This window comes from Callospermophilus lateralis, chromosome 1, assembly GCF_048772815.1.
Source record: "Callospermophilus lateralis isolate mCalLat2 chromosome 1, mCalLat2.hap1, whole genome shotgun sequence".
Taxonomy (NCBI): Eukaryota; Metazoa; Chordata; class Mammalia; order Rodentia; family Sciuridae; genus Callospermophilus; species Callospermophilus lateralis.
In genome coordinates, this window is record NC_135305.1 from 201,557,009 (window position 1) to 201,582,496 (window position 25,488).

Below are 25,488 nucleotides of genomic sequence, written 5' to 3' on the forward strand. Positions count from 1 at the left end.
AAAGAAAAGAAAAGAAAAAAGCTAATAATAGATACAGAGTTTAGTAAGAGATCCATTCATTCAGTTAATATTCACTCAGTTAACAGGTACCTAATATATGCCAGGTGCTATCCTAGGCTTGGAGAAGGTGGATCAAGATGTGGTCACTACCCACAGATTACTGTCAGGAAATGGGAACAGATGATGAGACAGCTGTAATATGCATCTGCATGTGGATGCAGACACTATGGGGATGCAGAGGAAGGGTACCTAGGGCACAGAGGGCTCCCCGGATAGATGAGTTTGGAGCTGAAGCTGACAGATGAGTAGCCAGGCCCCAACTCTTACAGTGTAGTGAGTAAAACCAATGCCATGGCTGGAGTGCTGGGTAAGAGAAGGAGAGGGCCAGAGACATCACCCCAGAGGATTTGGGACATGCTCAAAAGACAGAGCTGATAGAAAGGGTAGGGGAAAAAGCTTTCAAAGACGACCTCAGGGTTTCCCACAGTGTTCCTTGGTTAGTTTATTGTACCCAACCTTGTTACAGGTACTATTGGAGCTGGCACACCTCTACCTGCTCCAGGGACACCTGGACCTGTGTGAGCAGCACTGCACCACCCTCCTGCAGACGGAGAAGACCCAGGAGAGCGCCTCTGTGGTAGGAGGCCGTGGGGACCCTTCCCCACCCTCCCAGGGACCCTGCGAGGAGATGTGGGTGGCTGCTTCCTTGCTCCATAAGCTCAGATGCCTCTCTGGCCCACCTCTGAGGGGCTTTGGGGCAAGAGAAAACTCGTGCTGCAGTCTACCTTTCCATGGGAGAGTGGGGCTGGCCGGCAGGGGGCAGCAGCCTCCTAGCCAGTCTAAGGGGAAGGGGTGAGGTTCTGAGGCCAGGAAACCACACCCTCTGTAGGTGAAGGCAAGGGTGGGACAGAGTCTGGGGGCTTCAGGAAGTGTGTGGAATAGCTCTCCCAGTTCTGCCTCTCTCCTCCCTATCACCTGGACCTCCTCCAGAACCCCAGGGGCAGAGGCCAAACCCCTGCAGAGCAGAGGAAGGAACCTTCTGCAATCCTCACCTTCCGGTCCCAGCCTGAGGGCTGTAGGCAGTGGCTGCTTCTCCCAGGGCCTAAGAGGCTGCCTTGGAAGTCTCTCTCTACCTTCCCTCCTTACCACCCTCAACATTGCCCAACATCCCTGCCTCCCCCCATAGAGCTGCTCTCAGGAATTTCAGAGCCTTGAATGTTTTCTGATAGATGATGGCTGACCTGATGTTTAGAAAACAGAAATATGAAGAGGCCATCAATCTATACCAACAAGTCCTGGAGAAAGCGCCAGGTAATCCCTTCCACTGAGAAAGCCTGCATCAGTTCCCACCTAGCAAGTGCTGCCCTCCCAAACAGGGCGGCTGCTCCCCTCCTTCCTGCCCAGGCAGAGGAAGCCCCTTCCTCTCTGATTGTTCCCAGAGAGGCAGGAAACTGATAAAGACCCAGTGGAACGTGCCGGCCCTTCCCGAGTCCAAGGGGCCAGTTCCTGGTCCCAGGCACTTGGCACTGAACCCAGGACAGCCTGTCTGTCCCCAAATCACAGCCATTGGTGTTCAACACAGTCCCCTTCTGAGTTCACAACCACTTAGTGGGGACTAAAATCCTCCCATTCCCACTCCCTGCAACATAAAAATCCCCTTCTCGCTGGGGAAGGGCCCAAACCTGAGGTGTAAGCCAGACTCTGAGCAGGCCCAGCAAGTCCAAGTGGACAGGAGTCTGAATCCTGGTCCAACACTTACTAGCATGTAACCTTTTGCAAATTACCTCTCTGTGCTCAGTGTCCTCATCTATAAAATAAGGACAATAAGAGTACTGACTATATCCTGTAGGTAATATATGGGTAAATATAGTGTCAGGTACAATAGTTAGCTGCTGTGTGTGTGTGTGTGTGTGTGTGTGTTACTGGAGATTGAACCTAGGGGCACTATACCACTGAGCTACTCCCCTTGCCTTTTTTATTTTTATTTTAAGACAGGGTCTTGCCAAGTTACCCAGGTTAGCCTCAAACCTGCAATCCTTCTGCCTTAGCCTCTCCATTAGCTGGGATTACAGGTATGCACCACTGTACCTGATTTTTATCACATTATTTATTTATTTATTTACTTTAGTACTGAGGATTGAACCCAGGAACACTTTACCAGAGGTATATCCACAGGGTCTCACTAAATAGCAAAGGGTCTCACTAAATAGCAAAGGGTCTCACTAAATTGCCGCGGCTGGCCTCAAACTTGTTATCCTCCTGCCTCAGCCTCCTGAGTCACTGGGGTTACAGGTGTACACCACCACACCCAGCTATATTTTATTACCATTATTAAGCATAATTATTATTATTATTCACTCAACACTGTAAACCAGATGGGCAGTGTCTACTGGCTCCTCCTAGATGCCCTGCACCTCAGCCTGCTCGCCCTCCCAGGCCAAAGCACTCCTGCCTGATACAGCTGTTGGCCACCACAGCCTAGAATTTTCTGCTCTCTTATTTTAGACAATTTTTCGGTATTGAATAAATTAATTGATCTGCTACGACGAAGTGGCAAACTTGAAGAGGCACCTGCCTTCTTTGAATCATCCAAGAAGATATCCAGTCGGGTACCTTTGGAACCAGGGTTCAACTACTGCAAAGGCATCTACTCTTGGTTAGTTGGTGGGGCGTGTTGAGGTGGGGCTGTGTGCTAGAGACCCTCCCTGTATGCTAGCAGACACCAGAGATCTTGCTCAGTTTCAGGGGAGCAGGAATTCAGCCTCCAGGACAGAGAACCAGAGACACAGCCCCTGCTATGCAGGCTCAGTGGCTCCGGTGTATTAGTGCACTCTCTGGTTCTCAGTCTCCCAGATTCTCAGGTTCCCTGATTCTGCCACTACAGGCACGTAGGGCAGCCCAACGAAGCCTTGAAGTTCCTAAACAAAGCTCGGAAGGACAGCACTTGGGGCCCGTATGCCACTTACTATATGGTGCAGATCTGTCTGAACCCAGACAACGAGCTTGTGGGTGGAGAGGCTTTTGAGAACCTGATGAGTGAAAGCAAGTAAGGATGGGGGTAGGGGTGGTGGGGGCTGGGGTGAGAGGCTGGAGAAGGCGGAGGGAGCCAATGGGCACAAGGTAGGCCGGCAGCCTGAGTCCCATTGCCTGCAGCTCCACCAACAGGAAGGAATTGGAGCAGCACGGGGTGCGCACGGCAGAGAAGCTGCTGCGCGAGTTCTACCCACACTCTGCCTTTGACCAGACCCAGCTGAGGCTCCTACAGAGCCTTTGCCTGATGGCCACCAGGGAGAAGGCGAACGTGGAGGTGGCACTTGGTACCTTCATCGAGATGGCACAGGCGGAGGTGCGCTAGCTTAGGGGAACCAGCGGGCTGCGGGGCAGAGGACAAGGGCCAAGGTGCGCTGATGGCCACTTCCCACCCCATGTGCAGAAGGACAACACCCCTGCCCTGCTGGCCATGTCGCAAGCCTACATGCTACTGAAGCAGATTCCCAAGGCACGTACCCAGCTGAAGCGCCTGGCCAAGGTCGCTTGGTCGCTGGCCGAGGCCGAGGACCTGGAGAAGAGCTGGCTCCTGCTGGCGGACATCTACTGCCAAGGCGGCAAATACGACCTGGCCTCGGAGCTACTGCGGCGCTGCGTACAGTACAACAAGGCGAGAAGGCGCTCTGAGCAGGGAGGCCGGGCGGGGCAGCAGGGGTCCAGGAACTGCAAGGAGCGCTGTGAGCGATGCCCAGGCTTCAGGGACAGAGGAGATGCTGAGAAGGAACTGGATGGGAAAAAACAGGTGGCGAGGGGCATGTGGGCAACAAACCAGGATTGGAATTAGGAACACCAGTGACAAGGCCAGGCAGGAGGAGGTGCAGGGGGTCAGACTATTCCCAGAGGAGGAAAAAACATGAAATGAGAGAGAGAGAGAGAGAGAGAGAGAGAGAGAGAGAAGCTGTTGGTGGGGTCAAAGAGGTGCAGAAGTGCAGTCAGGGCTGGAGAGATTTGCTGGATCTGAGCACACCACTAACCAATGGAAACAGTGGTGCATGCCTGTCCCCAACTAATAATGGGACAAGAGGGCTTCTCCAGCGTTGGAGAGGCAGTGAGGAGGGCACACAGCTAACCCCTTGCAAAGCTGAGGGTACCCTTGGGGTCCCTGTGCAGGCTGGGGTTAATGCAGCTCACCTCCCTCCATCGCCCCCTTCTGGTCCCACACCCACACTACACTTGGGCGCTGGTTTCCCCCTCCACAGAGGTGCTGACCCACTTTCCCTGCAGTCCTGCTGCAAGGCCTATGAGTATATGGGCTTCATCATGGAGAAGGAACAGTCCTACAAGGACGCAGCCAACAACTACGAGCTGGCCTGGAAGTATAGTCATCATGCCAACCCCACCATTGGTAAGGCAGCAGCCAAGATGCACATGAGCTGGTGTGGGAGGGAGGGCATCACAGGACCCCCAACCTGACCCCAGAACTCAAGGCCTGTTCCCTCGATATTGGGGAAGGGGTTCTGGGGTCATGAGGTTGCCACCCTCTGTGTTCTCCTTGGTCCTGTGCAGGTTTCAAACTTGCTTTCAACTACTTGAAGGACAAGAAATTTGTGGAAGCCATTGAAGTCTGCCACAGTGTAAGCCACCGACATTGGCAGGGAGGGGTAGTGGCCAGGACCCCTGCCTGATGCTGCATACCCATTCTCTCTTGGTACAGGTACTCATGGAGCACCCCAACTACCCCAAGATCAGAGAGGAGATTTTGGGAAAAGCCCAAGGGTCGCTGAGGATCTAGCTGTGGTCGGAGGGACTCTGGGCCAATGGAAACCATAAACCTTGAGCAGTTTCCTGGAGGGGGTGGGAAGTGGGTTATTGGAGAAGAAATTCAGAAAATAACATATTCTTCCCTATTTCTATTATGAATGTGGTTTATTTGGAATCATGTCTCAATGGACCTGAAAGGCAACCCAAAGCTTTACCCTTTTTTTTTTTTTGTACTAGAGATTGAACCCAGAGGTAATTAACCACTGAGTCACATCCTTTGTCCTTATTTTTTATTTTGAGACAGGGTCTCACAGAGCCTCACTAAGTTGCTGAGGCTGGCTTTGAACTTGTGATCCTCCTTCCTCAGCCTCCCAAGCCACTGGGATTACAGGCATGCGCCAAGACACCCAACTCAAAGCTTTTCATTTTTAAGGTCTAAAGAGTAATTTTGCTCTAGGGAAGAAAGACATCAATTGGCTTAGCTTTTGTTCACTGGGCACTTTATAATAGGCCCTACTTTAATACTAGACTCTTGAAAGGGCAGATATCCACTCCCTCACCCCATTTTTTGTAATGGGGATTGAATTCAGAAGCACTTTACCATTGAGCTACATCGCCAACCCTTTTCAATTTTTGAGACAGGGTCTTGCTAAGTTGCTGAGACTGATCTGGAACTTATGATCCTCCTGCCTCAGCCTCCTGAGTTACTGGGATTACAGGCATGAACCACTGTGTCCAGCTCCTGTAGCTATTTTTAAATGCCTCCCCACTTCTGTCTGGTTCCCAACATCCTGGAGCTAAAGAAGCACTGTTCCTCCCTGCCATGCTACCCAGTGAGTCTCCACCGGGAATGGGCCCAGGATACTCTGGGCAATGGACCCAGACAGGAGACTCAGGTACAGAAGTCCTTCTCGAGAGTTGAAACCTGGGTGAGAGGGTCTGCAGGTCTGCAAGGGCTATTGTCCCACCCTGTCACATGCATTCTGTCCCTACCCCCTCCCCAAGTCTTCAGGGAGCATCTGCTGATCCTCACCAATTTGGGCCAAATCTGATTATTCTTGCCTGAAATAGGAAAATACATTCCAAGAAAAAAATAATACTCACTTTAGCATTTGTGAAAGATGTTGCCATCCAATGCATCCCCCAGGAATCCTTTTAATGCCCAAGGGGGCAAATGCAGTGGCCCCTATTCAAATGAATAATGGAATTGTAACTAGCAAGAGGGTGACAGAGGTCACCTTTGCTGGGCTCCCAATACCACTCTTCCTGTTTTTCAGGATGGCAATAATGGGACAGTCCAGCCTCAGGGGAAGGAACTCTGAACTGGAATTCGGGAGGCCTAAGATCTCCCATGTGACCTCCCCAAACCCCTCCCCTCTCTGGTTCTCAGTGTCCCCCTTTAGTGCAAGAAATTAGACTAGATGTTTCCCAAATCTATATACATCTCTGCCAATGATGTATATAGTCAATATTAAGTTTAATTAATGAATGTATCTATTTATTTCTATAGTGCTGGAATGGAACCCAGGGCCTCACTCATGATAGGCAAGTGGTCTAGCACTGAGCTACACACCAGCCCTCAGTTTAAAAACTATGTGTTTATATAACAGAAGAGTCACTAGCACAACGAACTCAAGAATTCATGAAAATTGTTGCATAGGATGGGTCTAACTATTAAGCATATCGATATATTTTGTTTTAGAAGAGTATAAAGAGTTTATTTAGTGAAATGAAAGTAATGCTCCAGACACGTGGAGTAGACCACCTCCAAGCGAGGAAAACAGCCCATATAATTGATTTAAAGAAACATCCAGGAAGCCGAGGGGTAGAATTTTCAAGAGAAGTTGTCTTAATGACTAAAGTTGGGAACGGTGAGCAGATAAGGGTCGCTTTTAGAAGAGTGTCAGTTGTCCTTGATGGCTGTCAAACCTTCTTTTTCTAATGTAGTACTGATCATGTGCAGGACCTCTTGGTGAGCTGGTGCTCTGGAATGCCCTCCCCGGGTTACTGCCATCTTTCCTTTAGGAAAACTCCCCAGTCCCTTTTCCTGTGACCTGCTTTACAACCCAGTTTTGTTGGGACAAGTTTGAGAGGCAGATCTGTCTGGAGAATTATTTATGAAAGGAGTGTGCATTAACCATACTATTTTGTGGCTGTAAAACACAAGTTATCTTCATTTATCTCAAAAATAAACAAATAAAAAAACCTCAAGATGTAACACTGTGGCCCTAGAAGGGAATGGGCAAGCCTCAATCCAGGCAAGAGCTGAATCTGTGGAGCAGGAGCCTTTAGGGGCTTCTAGGCAGGAGATGCTGAGGGCTGCCACCAGAACCCTGGATAGTCAGAAATGCTTCAGAGCCCATGGAAAGACCAGGATTTGGGATCAGGCACGCTGAAGCAATCTGCAAAAGCATCTGCAGGCAACACTGAAGGGTGAGGAAGCAGAACAACTGAATGTACCAGGGTGCTGTATCCTGGGAAGCCTAAGGGCTGGGCTGTCTCTGGCTAAACTGGTTACAAGGACATGCTGCCCCACGACAGGCCAGACTCCAAGCCACGACTCTTCTAATGGCCATTATTATGTGGTCATGCCCATGCATGTCCAGAAGAGACAGACACCCAAGGGATGATAGGACTGGCAAAAAAAAAAAAAAAAAGAGGGGAACATATAAAGACAGAAATATAAAAACAAAATGAAATTGCAAACACAGGCTTGCATGCTGCAGGCACTCCTCCAAGTGTTTTGCATATATGAACTTAACAAGCTAATGAAAGGAGCAATGTTATTTGCACAGTACTGAGGACACCCAGGTACAGAGCACCTAATTTGCATAAATCACCTCACTAGGTAATAGAAAAGCTGGGATTCAAACCTGTCATATTGGGTCATGCTCATGCGTGCACCCAGCGCAGACCAAGAGGCAGAGGGTTAGACCACGAAAAGGGTCTTTTGGTGGGTCCCCCTCCCAGCACCTGTACAAATCATTACCATCTGTAAGAGAGAGGGTGAAATGCCTCCAAAGGCTCCCTGGGGCAGGGTGCAGCCTGCTCGTTTGGCCCACAGCCCATTTCAGCTGCTGGGGACAGGTCAGACAGGTCTGGTTGGTGCAGATGGATGAAGCTCTGCAGCTTCTGGTGCCACAGCTGCTGAGCCCATCTCCAGGCCAGGCCTCCACCAGCCACATCTCAATGCCTGTTCCAACCTGGTGGTGGGTGACTTAACCTTCTGGGCCAGGCCCTGGCTCAGTGCTTTCACTTACCCAAAGTAGACAGCCCCATTCCAGAAGAGCAGCCTGCTGCTGCTCCCCACTGCCACCCCAAATGACCACTGGGGAGGAATGGGTTAATTCAAAAGGAAAAGTGCACCATCTGCCCACCCAGCCTCTCAGCTGGCTTCCTGCCTCCAAGTCTGACTGTCCTGCCTGGAAGAAGGCCCAGTATGCTATGTGCAGCCCACCTACCCAACATGGCCCCGATGTCCACACTGCCCTCCAAGGCCACCCCCTCCCTCTCCACTGCCTCCTGGAGGTGTACCCCAGCTCCCCATCCCAATAATGCAGACCACACCGTTAAAAATAGAGCCTCTTTATTGGTACCTGTCAGCTCAGGTACAATGTGTTCCCACAGCACAGGCTGGCAAGGCTGCCTAGGCAAAGGGGCAGGCCCAGAGCCTAGCTTTCTTGGCACAGACACACAGAGAAATGAATAAATTATAGTTCTGACACTTAGGGACAATATAAAAGTTAATGTAAAATTCAAAATTCATAATTCAACATCAGCAAACAAAGGGCATAAAAGCCCTAAGGAGCCACCCCTTAGCAACTGGCCTTGGGGTACATGGTGGGCTGGGAAGGAGTGCAGTGCCCCAAAGCCCTGCAAGGTGGTGTTCATACCAAGGCAAGTCCCTTGCCCTTTCCGGGCATCTAGTCTCCCCCTCCTACATTACGGGCTGGGAACAGAGGCCACTGCTTTGGGGAGAAAGTCAATCGGAGGGCAGGAAGCAAAGGGGCTGGGTGGGGCAGGCATAAGGGGGTTTTGGTCACAGCTGGCCAGCCCAGCACCTGCTTACACAGCCATCCCCGAACCAGGCAACCAACAGGAGATCACAGGGCTTGCATCCACACCTGATATACACCAAAACCCAGGCAGGACAGGATGCAGGACAAAAGGGACCCTGCCCCCAGCACAACCTACCAGCCAAAGAGGCACAGCTAAAGCTGCTTCAGTCTCCAAATAAATTATGGAAATAAATTACAGTCTTCACAGTCCAGAGGATCTAGCCACCCCATGGGTCTAGGGCTCAGAGTGGAGTGAGAAGCCTGAAGAGGCTGATTAGCCCCATTCCACTGTCCTTGGGCTAAGGAATATCATACAGAGACTGAAAAGAGGTCTGCGAAGCTCCAGGAGAGCTATGTCTTGTCTTCCTGGCACACACTGTGGAGGTGGAAGAGCACTGTGTGGGTATGGGGGGCCAGGCCGCTGAAAGGGGGAAGCCCCTCCCCTTCTCTTCAGCATACAAAAGTTAATAAATAAATAAATTCAGAGTGTTTCGTGGAAACCAGGAGTGCCCACATACCTGTGGCTGAGCCAGCCAATAGGAAACTTGTTACATACAGACCTTGGGGAGCCCCCAAATCACAAAAAAAAAAGCAGCAACAGGGCTCTTGGGGCAGGGGAAAGGTACCCTAGTACCTCAGACCTGCACAGGCTCTACCAGAGAGGCCGGGGCAGTGTCCTCAAACTGGCTGTCGATGAAGGGGGCCAAGGCGTCGGCAACTGGTTCAGACAAGCCCATGAGGGACTCCAAGAAGCAAGTGCTGCCATCCCCCGGTGGAGAGAGGCCAGGCAAGGGGCCGTGGGATGCCTCAAGGTTGTCTAGGCAGCCAGGCACCTTCTGGGAGGTATAGTGAGGCCCCAAACTGTAATCTGGCAGAGACTGGAGTAGCTCGAAGGAGTCGCAGGAAGACAGGCTGAGGTCCACTGAGTTGCTCTGGCGGATGTCCACACTGGGTGGCACCGAGGTGCCAGGGAGGCTACTTTCTCTCAACCCTTCGAAGCCACCATTTAGGAAGCAGCTAGCATCCAGGTTGGCATTCTCATCCAGGATACCCGGCACAAAGCTAGTGCCAGAGTAGTTGTGGGTCCAGCTGGCCAGGCCACCAGGGTCACCAGTAAAGATGTCAGTTGGGTAAAAGCAGCTGAGGTTGTCCAGGTTCCCCACACCCCCTTCCTCTTCCTCCTCCTCCCCACCAAGGTCAGAGTCACTGAAACTCAGGATCCGCGCCAGGCTGTCATCATCCATGCTTGGCTGGAAGCCAGGACCAGGCAGGCCTGGATGGGTGGGGTGGTCTGGGGCCTCACTAGCGCCTGATGAGGAAGATGTCGTGGAAGAATCGGTCATGTCACTGCTGCAGCTATTGTCTCCCAGCTCACTGCTTGCTGGGGGATTGGCCAGCGGGAAAGAGGACACCATGTCCTGCTGGCCAGGGTTGGCTGGGCTGCCCTGTGCAGGGGCCTCCAGCTCTCCAAGGCTCTCGGTCCCCTGCTCCAGCTGCAGGCGCGTGAGCGTGTGGATGAAATGGGTCTGCACACGCGCCTGATTAAATTCCACACGGCCGTTGGGGTTCTCACAGCCCTCCTTACAGCAGCCACAGGGGAACCCTGTGTGGTCCATCTGCAAAGAAAGCGGAGGCACAAGTGACAATTCTGTGGAGTGCAAGAAACCCCAGGCTCAACCTCTCCAGCCCAGCCCTATACAGCAACCATACCTGGCACTTGATACCCGCCAAGCTGCAGCTGCAGGTCTCAGGGTCACAGACCCTATCGCAGCGACAGCCACAGTCCTCACGGGATTGGCGCAGAGCCTGCAGTTCCCGCTTCTCCTCGCGGTCAATCCTTCGCACACCCGCAGCCCGCAGCAGAGCACGCCGCCGCCGAGCTGGGTGGGGTTGTAGGAAGTTCACTTCTTCCAACCGGCCGCCTGCCACAGCCACTGCCAAGTCTTCTTCCACAGAGGCATCATTGATGGCATCCACTGTAAGTGGCAGGCCTGCCTCCCCCTCAGGTACTCCAGAAGCCGAAAGCTGCATCCATGGGAGAGGAAATGTGAGAGGCACGAACACTTACGAACACTTAATAAATGTTGAATGAACATTTAACAAATGCCCAAAGCGCTTACTATGTGCTGGGCACTGTGGATATGGCGTTGAGAACAAGCAAGAACACTGCCCTTAGGGCATCTTGCAGAGATGTCCTATCAATGTCCTGTCAATCCCCAGATCAGGGACAAAATTCCCTCTCCTATTACACATACACCACCACCACTCCCCAACAACATAAACTCCACATCCTCCTCCCTGTTAAGGTCAGCCATCAGGCCCTCAGTCCACCTGGACCCGCCATCCTTTCCCTGTGTCTGCAGATAATCTGGTCTGATTAGGCCAATCACAGAGCCCACAGACCTATTTGCCCACATATGACATGCAAACTGGCACCCAGCGCTAGGATTCCAGGAGCAGCTGGAGTGCACGGGCCACGAGGACAGGTCTCCCTACCTTCCATCGCAGCATCTCCAGCTTCTCCTCTTTCAAACGCTGGCGGAGTTTCTCACGCCGGGCCCGGGCTTGTTCCTGTGTAAACTCACACAAGGAGAAGTGGCGGCAGGCGCTGTGGCGAGGGGCCATGCCCAGAGTACAGCCACCACGGCTGGGCACACTGGTGAAGCCCTGGCACCGTGGGAAGTAGAAGACAGTGATGCCAGTGAAGGCAACACGGCATGGGCGCTCCCGAGGAGCCCGCTTCAAAATGGACCGAGCTGGAAGACAGGCGGGGAAGGGGTGGGATTAGTTCACTGAAGTGCAGTATCACCTCGAGGAAGAGTGCAAAGAACTGTCTCTCCCCACGCATCCCCTCTCCACCCTCCTTAAAAAAAAAAAAAGAGGACCTGAATTTAGGAGCCAGCCTGGCTGGGATTGGAGCTGGTAAAACTGAACAAACACCCATGTCAACATTGGCTCGAAGTCATTTACCAGTCCAAGTGACAGTATTCATAGGGTTGAATGTCTTTCCATTACTATCAGTCATCTACCTATCCATTTTATGATTTTATATTGATTTGTAGGAACTCTTTATGTATGAAATTGGAGATAATGATCATCTATTCAGTCTCTCTGTGCAAATATTTTAGTCATCCCTTTGGTATGGCACTTCATGTAATTTTGTTGTTGTTTTGGCAGTGCCAGGGATTGAATAACCCACAGACTTGTGCATGCTAGGCAGGTGCTCTACCACTAAACTACAGCCCCAGTCCACACAAACCAATTTTTTAAGGTTTATGTAGTCAAAAACACATACTGATGTTTTTCCTTCATAGTGCCTGTTTTGCAACAGGCTTAGAAAGTCCTTTCCTTTTTAAGTTACTGATTATATATTGATCCCTAAGCTACATATTGATACATTCAATACATATATTGGTCTATTATTTTCATAAACCAAATATTGGCAATTCAATATTTCAAGCTAATACATTAATTTTAAAAAACTTTGTACTGTTCGAGTCTGTGTGCTAAAAATCAGTGTACAATGCACACACACACACACACACACACGCAGCATATATCTGTGCTATTAAAATTTCATGAGGCGGTGATTAGGAAAAAAATTGTCTTAAAAGATTCCTTGGAGGTAGAAGGAGCAATAGTGAAAAACAAGCTTGAGAAACAATGCTCTAAGATAATCAGTTGGAAAGCTGGATTTGTTGTTTCTTTTTTTTTTAATTCAGTGCCAGGGACTGAACCCAGAGCTTGTGCATAGTAGGTAAATGTTCTTACCACTGAGCTACATCCCCAGTCCTCTTTATCAATTTGGAATCAGAATTACACAAGCTTGGAAAATAACCTAGAAAAAACCCTCTTGCAGTGTGTTCAGGCAAAGGCAAACAGCATTTTGACAAGAGAGGGACTGGCCTGGCAGGCCCTGCGGCAGAGATGTGTGGGGTGTGGAACTCCAGCAGCTGGGTTTGTAGGAAGGGCAGGCAGGGTGCATGCTGGAGAAACGAAACTGGAACAGAAGGGAGGGGCTCAGTGGGAAGGCCCCAGGGCCACTCCAAGGAGCTGCAAGCTGGATGTCACTACTCCCAAGGTCAAAGGTGAATCAAGCTAGCCCCTGAAGTGGATGCCATAGGAAGCCAAGTGAGGGAGCTACAGCCCTGGAAACCTGACCTCCCAGTTCACCTTTCAGGAAGGAAGAAAAAGTAGAGTGGGGTTCCCAGGGAAGAGAGGACTCACGGGTAAAACTTTGGGAGCCACAGAGGTCCTTTTCAGGTAGGGGCATCTGACCCCAGGGGCTCTCTTCATCTGAGACCGAAGAGCTTGGGGAGCAGGAACGAGAGACGCAGTCTGAGGAGGTGGAGGAGCAGAAGGAGGAGGAGTCCTCCTCCAGCTGGTCAAACTTCCTCTTCTTCAGCAGCCCAGTCATGGTTGCAGAGGTGCTCTAGGGGCTGGCGACAGACGGCCTGGAATGGGAATGAGAAAGTTAAGTGTCAGGCAGGTGGTAACAGCAAGCCCTGGCAGAGGGTTCCAGAGCCACGATCACTATTCCTCCTATTTCTGCTCCAAGTGTCCCAGAGCTAGGTCTTGGCCCTCCTGTCCAAGCCAGAAGCTCTAGGTACAGGAGCAGTCTCCAGGAGGCCCCTCCTACCCCCAGCACAAGACACAGCACTTCTTCCTCCAAACAAATCCATATCCTGATGCCTTTGAACTCCCACAACCTTTGCCCAGAACCTTCTGGGGAAACCGCCTGGCATCTTCCCCACCACCTTCTACAACCCACCTACACACAACATCCACACCAGCAAGGGCAACCAGCAGACAGACCAACAGATGGACTGACGGACTTCAGCTGTACCATTCCTGGACAGGAGTCATGGGGGCTGACTCATTGCAGGGGTGACTCATGGGGGCTCCCGTCTGTGCACCTTTGTGTGTGAAACCCAGCCACGCGCCACAGTCCACAGGGCCCTCAGAAGGTGGTACTGCTTCCTCTTCTCCAGAACACCCCCACACCCACCAGCCTGCACACAGGCAGCCCCAGGCCCTCCTTCCAGGGTCAGGCACTCTGGGAAAAGCTGGCTTTGATGGTCCCCATTCCCACACGGAGGACTTTCCTGAGCCCCTCCCTTCCAGTGATGGAACTTCTCAGACTTTCCCTCAGAAACCCCCATCCAGCAGGAGAGAAGTCCCCTGCCTGCAGGCTTAATGCGACAGGGAACCTTCATTTGATCATAAACTCCACCTATGTCTTGCCTTCTATTCCAATATTTTAAACTGTTTGAATGAACCTCCCATGGAAATTACTATTCCCCTTTAGCTTCTGAGGTGCGGCACCCCAGGACACACTGTGCTTCCCCACTGAGACCTCAACCCTTGGTGGAATGCAACCAGAGAGGCCACAGCCAGCCTGGCCTCAGAGTGGAGAGGGCTGGGGCTCTCTGCCCGAGGAACCCCCAGAGGATTCAATTCCAGGGCTGCTCATGGCTACCCTGTATCTGTGGCCAGGTCCTATGGCACTCAGGGCTGGGTCCCCAGGAGGCGGCCAGGAGGAAGGGGAAACAAAGCTGAGGCCCTAGGGCTAGGGAACCCCACCCCCACAACCATCACAGGAAACGAAAGAACAGGAAAAACCAACCAGAAAGCTGTCTTGGTCTCTTCTACTCAGGTGTCCTTTCCAAACACCACTTTCCTTATCCCAAGCCTCTCCAGAGTCCCTGAACCTAGGGAAGGTGCTGTGAACCAATTAACTGGATAAAATCCATCCCAGGGACAGCCTCTGTCAAGCAGGCATGAGAGAAGCAAGAAAAATCTCTCTCCCTGGCTAGCCCCCCACCCTGGGCCTGGGGGAAGAGGATACACAGGTGTTTCCGGGGGTAGTTTCTTAGGCTTGGCACCCCCCTTCCCAGGGTCAAACCACAAACAAAAACAACCTAGCTCCCAGCTGACCTGCAGGCTCTCCCAGGAGATGGGGGAACTCATAATCCAGAGCCAGGCACATACATGCACACACACCGAGACCACAGATATTCAGACACAGAAGCACACACATGAACAAACAGCACCCACACCTCCTGCCCCTGTGGGGAGAAACCATCCTTTCCCCCAAATTCCAGGTGCCATCTATAGGGTGCTGAATGCCTCCTTAATCACGTGCCTGGTCTGAGGACGGCGTCTCCCTCCTCACCACCACCAATTGCCCACTCTCTATGCCTGGCCTTCCCCAGGAAACATACAATTCCACAGGCCCCAAATTGAACCCTGGTCTCTGTCCCCCACCCCCAACACCATCTGTTCCTCTTCCTGTGTTCCCTATCTTAGTAACAGCACTGCCACCCACCCAGTTGCTCAAGCCAGAAACCTGCAGCCATCCTCAACTCCTTCCTCCCTCTCCCTTCATCTACGTCCCGGCCCTGGGTCCTGAAGTTCCGTACACATTCGTGTACTCCACACAAAGTCAGGCACAGACTTAGTAGGTATCCTGGAGGCCACCCAGCATTGTATTAAAAACCCTGGCTCCAGAACCAGACTGCCTGCCTTTGAACCCTACCTTGGATATTAATGGGCTGGGTGATCCTGGACAAGTTCCTTAACATTTCTGTGCCTCCGACTCTTTTGTCTTAAAACCTCATAGGGTTAGAAGGTTTACAGGAATCAATACAAGTCATGTTCTTGGACAATGATAACTGTTTCAGTAAATGTATGGAAAAAAGAATGAGCTCCTGGATACACACAACACAGATGAATCTCAGATATTACACTGAGTCAAAGAAACCAGAAACAAAATCCTGATCGTGAAGTTCAAGAAAAGGCAAAACTAATCGGTGATTACACAAGTCAGAATAGTGGTTCCAGGGGGAGGGAGGGGCACACACTGGGGACAGTCATGAGGGGATTTCCTGTGAGGTCTAGAAATGTTCTCTGTTGTGCTCTGGTTGGTGGTGATAGGGGTGCCTAAAAACTAAAAATTCATCTAGCTGTACATGTGGAATGTGTATACTGCATGCCTTCTATGTGGGTCACCATCAATTTAAAAAAGGCTGGGCTGAGGGTGTAGCTAAGCTGTACAGCACTTGCCTAGGATGCTCAAGCCTTGGGTTCAATTCCTAGCACTTAAAAGTTTATTACCCTTATCACCTCCCTGTCCCCATCACTACTACACATATCCCCTGCTTCTGCTCCTGCTCTCTCCACCCAACCATTCTTTACTCTGCAGCCAGAATGACCCTGTAAAACCAAAGATCCACCTGCCATTCCATTGCAGAGCACCACTCTGTCTGTAGTCCCCCTGGGGAAGCTTGACCTTAGGATCAGTTAAGAGGCTGAAGCAGAGCTGGCCACGGCTTGGCCTCCAGCCTCATCCCGCAGTCTCCCTATGGCTCTTCTCTGTACTCCAGCTGAACCTGCATTTCCCCTACCGACCATGCCCTTGCCCATCTCCCGGCCTTTGCACAAACTGGAACAACCCAACCTCATTCTCTTTCAGAAGTTATCTCTAAAGGAACCTCCAGAGAGTCCCCTACTCTTTCCTCCTGCCTCTCTAGGTTCCTGCTGTAGACCAAATATTTGTGTCCTACCAAAATTCCTGTGTTGGAAGCCAAATCCCAAGTGATGGTGCTTAAAGGCCTTTGGGAGATAAGGTCATGAATGGAAATAATGCCTTTATAAGAAACACAGAGATGACCTCTTTCTCTACCATGTGAGGACACAGTAAGACACAGTGCATCTGCAAATCAGAAAAGGAACCCTCCTCATCAGATTGACACCCTGAACTTGCACCCACCCACTTTCAGAAACAGAAGAAGTAACTTCTTTTGTCTAAGCCACCCAGCCTACGCCATTTTTGTTATAGCAGCCCAAACTGACCAAGATAGCTCCCATGGTATCAGGAATCGACCTAGAAACAGATTATAAGCACACAAGTTTTCAATGTGACCTTTGGCTCCTGGCAGTTAATTTAGGAGAGGGCCACATGTTCCTCCTCCGGCCAGTGCCAGAGGATTCAAGCAAGAATGACACTTAAAGGTGGTCCTAAAGACTGGAGAGGGAAGGTCCAACTGCAGGTGGTGCCAACACAGGCATAACAGGAGGCCCCCTGTTCCCCAAGAGTAAACAGATGAAGAGATGTCAAGGAAGCAGCTCAGGCCAGATACCAGGGCTCTGCCATCAGGAATGTCCACAGAAGGATTTAAGGTGAGGGGGTTCTAGCCTCCAAGGCTGCAGATAGGAAAAGAGTCATAGGGAAGTTACAATCACTGCAGGCAAGAGCGATGAGACCCTTGCAGGATCTGCAGACCTGGAATGAAATGAGAATCATCTCCTCCCTGATATTCCCTTGGGGAGGTGGGGAAGAGCTCCTGGATCTCAGTTCCTCCGTCCCACCTGGGGATTCAGAAGCTGAGAGAGGCAGAGGCAGGAGATGAGATGGAAAGACTGAGCCAGAAACAAGGAGAAGCCAAGTCAGAAAAAAGAATGAAAGATAGTGAAAAGAGTCCAAGAAAAGTGTCAGACAGTGAGTCAGAGGGTGGGGGAGGGGCCCTCTGCAGCTCCCCAGGAATCAAGATCCTGACCGTGGCACTGTTCCCAGGGTGAGCACAACCCCCTCCTGGGGTCCTGGAGGAAGGAAAAGAAATTCCCAGGGAGCTGGCTCAGACAGAAATACCACACCCCCAAGGAGCCCCGGGAGACAGGCCCTGAATCAAAGAGAACCAGGCTTCTTCCGGGATCTGACTGGGCCCTGAGAATCAGGCAGCCCTCCAGCCACCACACACAGGCACTGGCAGCCTAGGAGAATGTCTCCCAAGCCTACAGGCCACAACTACACACTCAGGTTGCACTATGTGAATCCAAGGAAGGCCACCTCACTCTTGGCACCAAGCAACCCAGGGCTGTTTGGGGAAGGACATTTCAAGACCTCTAAAAAGTCCCATCAACTCCTCTGTCCACCTCAGCAGTCCCATCAGCGCCCCAGCTCCCAGCCAGAGCTGGTATTAGGGAGGGGGCACCTTTAGTCGCCTCCAAACCCCTCCAGGAATCTGAAGAATGTGTCCTTTAACCTCAGAACTGAAGGCCTTGGCCAGCTACCCCCACCCCCAAAACCTGGGGTCACATGACCCCAACCCCCAAGAATTACTTCCTAGGACAGGGGAAAAGCACCTAAGAGCACCTCTGGTCCCTAGTGAAACAAATTGCCTGGACAGCCCAGAGACAGCAGACAGGAAGCATGGGCACACCCCTCCCCCACCCATCCCTCTGAAAGTCATCTGGGGGAGGGGACAGTTCCTAGGCCTAGCCTCTAGGGCTTGGCACTGGGTAGGTGCCAAACGTTTGCTGGCTACTTAAGGCACTTGCTTCTGCAGGAGGGAAATTACACCTGACAGTGACAGCTCCCTCCACCTAAGCCAAGGCCTCCTTAACTCCATTCATTCATTCATTCATTCATTCATTCAACAAATATTTACTGAGCTCCCATAATGAGTCAAGTACAGGGGTAGGTGTTTGGTCATACAGGGGGCAAGATTTACAACAAATGTTGTCCTCTAGAAGTGTGAGCTGGGGGATGGGGACAATCAGTGTGGGGTGATGGAATGGAGAGGGTGAGAGGGCCATGCAGGCAGGGAAAGAATCACAGGGAAAAGAGGGGGTACAGGCAAATTTCTCTGGAAAATGGATGTAGGGAGAGTTCTTCAAGAGAGTGGGTGAGGATCTGGAGCAGAAACAGCCAAAAAGGTGAGTGGAGGAGGGGCAGCTTAAGAGACAGCAGAGCCAGGGCTACAGGGCAGGCTTTAGCCTGAGGGCACAGGAAGCCACTGAAGGGTTTAAGTAGGGAGTGACAATACCAGATTTGCATTCTTAAAAGATGGCTCAGCACCGGGACTAGAGGGGGTGTGACCTGTTGGACAGAGAAGCCAGGGCCAGGTGAGGTGACAGTACAAGAACAGAGGAGAAAGGGGGGTGGGCCTGATGACTTTGGGATGCGAAGATATAAGAGGGCAGGGCTATGGAGGATTTGGGGACGTGGGGTGATGAGTTACGCTTCAGAGGACTGTGCGACTTCTGAGTGGAGGTGTTGGGTGGGCAGTGAGAGAGCTGGGGAGGACGCTCTGGTGTCAGGAATGTGGGCTATGGCTGTGTGACTGTGCCGGGAACAGGAGTGACTAAGTGTATGGCTGTTGCTGTGGTGTGGGCATCTCAACAGTGCGTGACGGGGAAAAGGCCCCCCGGGGAGGGGAAACTGAGGACGGAGAGGAAGTACGTGCAGAGTGCGTGGGAGAGGACCTACGTGTGCCCGCGGGTGGCCGGTATAGCTGCGCCCCGTGACTCACGGTGGTGGCCTCTTGAGTGTGACGGTGACTGACACACAGGTGAGCGTACGACACAATCCCTCCTCCTCCCTCCCGGGGTCCGTGACTCACCAAGCCTCACTCCTCGTTCATCCATCCCTCCACTCCCTCCCTGACCCCCGCCTGCCGGGATCACCCGGCACACGCCGCAGCTCCCGCACCCTCCCCGGGGGGGAGCCCGATGAGAAAGGCGACAAATGTCACCTGCTCCGGCCACGCGAGAAACTTCTGAAAAGTTCTCAGGCAGCGGGGTCAAAAGGAAACTCACCCGCGGACGCGCGCGCCCGGCCACTCTGCCACCTGCACCCGGTTCTGGGAGCCGGGACATCTCGGGGCAACTGCGGCGGGGCGGGGGAGGGGAGCGAAAAACCTGCGACTCCAGCCTCCCCGGCTCCTAGCCGTGGACTCGGACCGGGTTGGGCAGCCCCCAGCCCCGGAGCCCACTTGGGTTGCCCGAGAGTGGATGGCAAGGGCCGGAGCAGCACTGCCACTAGCGCCGGATGCCCCCTCCCCAAAGTCCCGTCCAGTCGGTCTCGGGTCCCCTTAGCACTCACCTGAGAGCCGGTCGCTCGCCAAGGACACCGACGCGACCCTCGTCCCAGCCCGGCACGCTCCCCGCGCCGTGACTCTCTGCGCTCCGCCGGGCAGCCGTCGGTCAAGCCGCCCCTCGCTCTGCGCGTCCGGCGGCTGCGGCGGCGGCGGGAGACTGGCTGCGCCCGGCCCCGCCCGCCGCTCCGCCCTCCTCGTCAGTGGAAAACTCCGGGGCTCACTGCGCTGACGCACGCCGGGCCTCCCGCCAGGCCGCCCGGCGGCCCCGCCCCGGAGGCGCCGCTCCTCCCAGCCCGGAGCCGGCGCAGCGGCCGTGGGGCCTCCCGGCGGACTCTGACCCCGCGGCGGCGCCTTGCAGCTCTCCGCCCAACCCTCCCCCAGCCCGCGCCGCCCTCCTGCACTGGTCCTCAAGGCGCCGACCGTCCTGGCTGGGAGAGCCCTCTCGTAAAGATGCCCACCTCACCCCACCGCGCCGTTGCAGAAGGGTAGACTGAGGCCAGGAGTCTCGCGAAACTTCGCAAGACCCTGGGACAAGACAGCAGAAGGGAGGCCTCCTACACGCCCTCTACCCTCACTCCACCGGAGACAGTCTATTATAATCCAATCTAAGCGTTAACTCTTCTGCCCCCACACTACCACCCACCCCCAGATCCGCCAGAAAAGTAAACTGATTGGAGATGAACCCATCTCCGGGATGTAAGAGGAGTAGGGAGGGAGAGTAAAGGAGATCATCCGAGGGCCTGACTTTCACCTATGCCCCCGGGCCGGAGACCCTACCCCTGCTGGAGCCCAGGACTAGAGGTTCTCAGAACCAACTTCCCCACCCCCACCCATCCCCCCCTTTTAAAAAAGTGGAGAGAAGCTGGTTTCTTCCGGGCCAGACCTTGGCCACTTAAAATGGCCTGTTGCCTTTTCTGCTCCCGCCAAGACCTTCCTTGACTCAGGGCCAACTCTCCCCAGTACCTCTGCGCAGAGGAAAATGTGTGTGCCCAGCAACCAACTACTGGTCCAGGAGCCCACTCCCTGCTCCTTTTCCCAATCACCAGTCCTGATATTATCCAGCACCTGGAGGTTCCCACCTTCACACCCTTGCTGCAGCAGCTCCTTATCACCTGAACTGCCTTTTGGCCCTCTCTCTGCTTACCTGAATCCCAGCGCCTTAAGGGCTCTCTGCTTGCACTGCCTCCTCCAGGGAGCCTTCGTGGGAGCCTGACCCTCCCCCTTCCAGCTATGCTCCCGCTGCATTCTGGGTTCTTCTGACTGTCCTAGATGAATACTGTCAGCGACTAGCCCAGCCCTCAGGATTCCATTCCACCCTCCTCCAGGTGGGGGTGGGGGTGACCTTCTGTCCTCCTGGACGGCATCTGGAGTGGAGATGATTGTGAGGGCCCCACTTCTGACATTGGTGTGTAAAAAAAAGAGGGCTAGGACCTATCGATGGCCCTTTACTTCCCAGAGAGAACAAGAGGAAAACAGGTTAGGGGCCGACATAGCTCCTGTCCTTCCAGATGCATTTCTTAGGGGGAGGTGTCTGGGCAGCTGGAGTCAAGCTTCCAGTGACTTCTTGAGGACAGGGCTGGAGATGGCAATTGAGGAATTCTCAACACACACACAGTGGTGTATGAAATCTATGGTGTGGCTGAGACTGCTCAGGAAGGAGTTTAATGTCTACAGAGTTGAGTGTCACTTGCTAAAGGTGACTCAGCTGTCAGAGCAGTTACCCCCACCCCCACCCCAGATATTCAGTTGTGTTCTCCCTGGCTACAGGCTGCAGAATTTGCTGGTCCCAAGGAATCCTTTCCACTATTTGCCTTCCTACTTGCCTCCAATCCTCAGTGCAAGCATCCTGCAGAAAAGTAGTGTCTGAAATACCTAGAAGTGGCATTCTGGTCTGGTTTCTATCCCTGACTCCCTCTTTCCAATCTGTAAAATGGAAGCATTGAACCAGAGAACCCAAGAGCTGCAACATTCCTTGACTCAGTTTCTGGAAGGGACTGCTTGCTGATCAGGGAACGGACAGGATTGAGCACTAGAGTTAATGAGGATCTCTCCAGCTGCCTAGGTTTGCACTGGGAAAACCAGGGCAGGGAGTTGGCAAAGAATGGAGTGAGGATTTAAGATTGGGGAGCAGGAAGAAGAAAAGAGATTAAGGGAAAATACAATCAAATAAGTGATGTGTTTTCTCCATAAAAGCATCTTCCTGTCCTGGGATAGGCTCACCAGATGTTCCCCAGATGTTGCTGGTGATGGAAACATCTCCCCTGGGATCCCAACTAAACTCTTCCTGTTCATGGGGAAAGGAAGGGTCTGTTTTGAAGCCAGGAGGGTGGGGTCTGCGGCATTCATTTGTGACTGGGGCACACATATAGGCAAAAGCACACCCACACATCCTCAGGGAATTTCTGAATACTTAGAAGAGTCCTACACATTTCTCAAACATTCAGCATCCACGGACCACCCATTTTAGGTAAGTAAAAATTAATATAAGCCAAATAAAAATTATAAGAAGTTAAAAATTAATGATATAGTCCTATTAGTAAGGTTATACTTGAAAGGACTAACAGTACCAAATATGGCAAGATGGAGAATTCACCAGATCTGCCATTCATTTTTGTTGGGAAGGTGAATTGACACAATGGCTTAGAAAACAATTTGCAGTCATTTACTAAGGTTAAGCACAGGTAACTCTATGATCCTGTACTAAACTCTTTGATATACTGTATAGCCAAGAGAAGCAAGGTGCTTATATGTTCCAAAAGACATTTACAGGGATATTATAGCAATTTTATGTGTAATAAAAACTGGAAACAACCCCAATGTTCACTAATAAGTGAGTAGAAACAAATTGTGACTTAGCATATAATGCTATGGTACTCAGCAATGAAAAACAACAAAGTATTGCTTCCTACAATAACATGCATGAATCTTTATAAAGTCATATTGAATAGAAGAAACCAGGCATGAAAGAATAGTAATTACAATTCCATGTATTTATAGGAACAAATGAAAACATAGTGAGGTTTAAAAACTGGGGAAGGGGTCCAAGAGAGCCTTGTGGGATGCTGGAGATGTTCTATGTATTGATCTAGGTAGTGGTCAGATGGGTGTACATGTAAAAAGTCAGGTTTAAGATTTGTTTACTTTACTGTTTTACCTTGACAAAAAAAAAAAAAAAAAAAAGTGGGGGAGGAGTAGGGGAGTGAGTGTGGGGTGTGTGTGTGTGTGTGTGTGTGACAATATTAGTGCCATTATTATGAATAGGAAACCGTGCTTTCCATCCATAAGTCTACCTCCAGGTCAGAAGAGTCTGCAGATCAGGTCCAACTGTTTGAATTTCTTTCCATCTAAATGAAACTATTGGTTTGGAGAGTTTTCCCACACCAACAACCAGTTCTCTGTTTCTCTGGACACTTTCTCAGACACTAACTTTTCGGAAGTATGCAGAGCTCTGAGCTTCTGACACCAGTCACAAGTTCCTGGCCTACTCTGACAGACATAGACATAAATCTGGGTTTCCCATGATGTCCTCCTAAGATTTGGTAATTTGCTAGAATGGGCTCTCAGAACTTAAGAAAATGCTTTACTAACTAATTTGTTGAAAAGAATACAATTGATCCCTCAGAGGCAGAGGTGCATAGGGCAAGATTTGGAAGTGTCCTGAGCACAGGGGTTTCTGTCCCTGTGAAGTTGGGTTGTGCCACACTCCTGGTATGGAGATCTGAATGTGTCCACCAGTCCAGAAGCTTATCAAATCTTGCTGTTTGAGAATTTTTATAGACCTTAATTTCCAACCCCTTACTGAGAGGGTAGAGTTGAGACTTCGCTCTAATCACTTGGTCCTTCTGGTGACCAGCCCCATCCTGAAATTATCTAGGAAACCTAGCTTAAATCACCTCATTAGCATAAACCCAGGTGTGATCAAAAGGGGCTCCTTATAAATAAGATATTTCTATCACTGAGGAAATTCCACAGGTTTTCAGGAACTCTGTCAGAAATTGGGCACAGAGACCCAATATTCTTACTTTACCACAGATGAGTACACCATGGCTCTCAAGTACAAGGAACTTCATGTTACTTTTCACCTAAGGATTTTATAGTTTTAGCTCTTACATTTAGGCTTCAACATAAGAGGTTGGGTGAGGTTGAAGTTTTAATTTGATCTGGGGGATCAAACAAAAAAACACTTTTTCAACATATCCACATGCAAGTAAATTTTTAACCTTACCTTATGCCATACAAAATTTATGGTTAAAGTATTTTTCCTTGGTTCCTCTTGCTCTACTCAATCAGGAATTCTGGAAGGGAAGGCTCAGCAACTTGTGATTTAACAAGTCCTCCACTTGATTCTTTTTTGTGTGTGTGGTGCTGGGGATTGTGCATGCAAGGCAGAGGCAAGCACTCTACCAACTGAGTTATCTCCCCAGCCCCTCTACTTGATTCTTATGTGCATGAATTTTTATTTGTTTATTTTTAATGTGGTGCTGAGGATCGAACCCAGGGCCTCACGCATGTGAGGCGAGTTCTCTACCACTGAGCTACAACCCCAGCCCCTGTGCATCAGTTTTTAGGCCCACTAAGCTAAGACGCTAGAAAACAGAAACCAGGAAAGAAGGCTGTCTTCAAGCACATTTTTTTTTTTCTTGGTACGAGGAATTGAACCCAGGGGTGCTTAGCCACTGAGCTGCATCCCTAGCCCTTTTTATTTTCTATTTTGTATTTTGAGACAAGGTCTGGCTAAGTTGCTTAGGACTTTGTTAGTTGCTGGGGCTGGCTTTGAACTTGTGATCGTCCTGTCTCAGGCTCCCCAGCTGCTGGGACCACAGGCCTGTGCCACCATGCCCACCCAGCTCAAGCACATATCTTGAACAGCTTTTGGGTGGTGGTGTTTGTTTTGCTGGGCTGAGGATTGGACCCAGGACCTTGCACATGCTAGGTAAGCATTCTACCACTGAGCTACATCCCTAGCCCTTTATTTTATTTTGAGATAGGCTCCAACTAGGTTGCCCAGACTGGCCTCTAACTCGTGATCCTCTTGCCTCAACATCCCAAGTCGTTGGTGGCTTGCTTTTGTTTTGTTTTGTTTTGAGATGGTATCACTAAGTATTGCAGGTTGGTCTTAAATTCCTGAGCTTAAGTGATCCTCCCACCTCAGCCTACTGAGTAGCTGAGACTTCAGGTCTGCCACTGCATCTGGTTTTAAATTGGAAAACTTTTAAGTGTAGTTATGTGAATTAAAGATCCAAGAAGTTGAATTCTGGGTAAAAGATTTTGGACAACTATTGCCAAATCATCCTCCCTAAAACTGTACTGACTTCGCTCTTAACCGTTGTCTCTGGGGAAACTGTTTCTCAACATCTTCAGTGACACTTGGTGTTATCAAAAATACTGATCTTTGAAAATCTGATAGGAGAAACAGGAATCTTACTGTTTTAATTGGCATCTTTTCTCTTATGATAAGTGAATCTGAGCCTTTGTTTGTTTCTTTGTTTTTGCAGTGCTGGGTCCCATGCATGCCAGGCAAGCACTCTACCACTGAGCCACACCCCTAGTCCTTTTTATTTTTTATTTTGAGACAGGGTTTCTTTAAGTTGCTTAAGCCTCCCTAAATTGCTGAGGCTGGGCTTAAACTTGCAATCCTCCTGCCTCAGCCTCCTGAATTGCTGGAATTACAGGCATGCACCACTATGCCTGGCTTTAGAAAGCGTAGTTCTGCTTTCTTGTTCCCATATCTTTTTAAAAACTTTTAAATTTTTTTTTTAGTTGCCAATGGATATTTTATTTATTTATTTGTATGCAATGCT

The 25,488-nt window shown here is 51.0% G+C and overlaps 2 protein-coding genes across 4 annotated transcripts in view; one reads left to right on the forward strand and one right to left on the reverse strand.

Annotated features, from left to right (window-relative positions):
- Ttc21a (tetratricopeptide repeat domain 21A) overlaps positions 1-4,867 on the forward strand; it is a 33,666-nt gene extending 28,799 nt beyond the window's left edge. For both annotated transcript variants that reach the window (XM_076843749.2, XM_076843757.2), the window contains 9 exons: positions 527-637; positions 1,230-1,311; positions 2,506-2,656; positions 2,885-3,046; positions 3,154-3,346; positions 3,434-3,658; positions 4,273-4,393; positions 4,555-4,622; positions 4,703-4,867. In XM_076843749.2, the coding sequence (XP_076699864.2) occupies positions 527-637; positions 1,230-1,311; positions 2,506-2,656; positions 2,885-3,046; positions 3,154-3,346; positions 3,434-3,658; positions 4,273-4,393; positions 4,555-4,622; positions 4,703-4,780 (1,191 nt within the window). In that variant the 3' untranslated portion in view covers positions 4,781-4,867. The remainder of the gene's footprint in view (positions 1-526; positions 638-1,229; positions 1,312-2,505; positions 2,657-2,884; positions 3,047-3,153; positions 3,347-3,433; positions 3,659-4,272; positions 4,394-4,554; positions 4,623-4,702) is intronic.
- Positions 4,868-8,318: 3,451 nt separating this feature from the next.
- On the reverse strand, positions 8,319-20,876 carry Csrnp1 (cysteine and serine rich nuclear protein 1). Of its 2 annotated transcripts, none has more exons than XM_076869161.2 (5): positions 20,832-20,876; positions 13,035-13,261; positions 11,304-11,563; positions 10,518-10,832; positions 8,319-10,423 (listed from the first exon to the last, which is right to left on the reverse strand). In XM_076869161.2, exons 2-5 carry the CDS (start codon positions 13,222-13,224, stop codon positions 9,443-9,445), a joined length of 1,746 nt encoding a protein of 581 aa, XP_076725276.2. In that variant the 5' UTR covers positions 13,225-13,261; positions 20,832-20,876; the 3' UTR covers positions 8,319-9,442. The 2 variants fall into 2 exon arrangements, with proteins under 2 accessions (XP_076725276.2, XP_076725267.2); XM_076869152.2 differs by lacking the exon at positions 20,832-20,876 and adding an exon at positions 19,693-19,818.
- Positions 20,877-25,488: the final 4,612 nt, after the last annotated feature.

Bases quoted from the DNA above. Each gene is read 5' to 3' on its own strand.
- Csrnp1 (XM_076869161.2), bottom strand. From the start codon at position 13,224: ATGACTGGGCTGCTGAAGAAGAGGAAGTTTGACCAGCTGGAGGAGGAC. The intron at 10,833-11,303 runs GTAGGGAGACCT...CCATGGATGCAG, and splicing joins TGGAGATGCTGCGATGGAAG to CTTTCGGCTTCTGGAGTACC. The intron at 10,424-10,517 runs GTATGGTTGCTG...CTTTCTTTGCAG, and splicing joins TGGCGGGTATCAAGTGCCAG to ATGGACCACACAGGGTTCCC.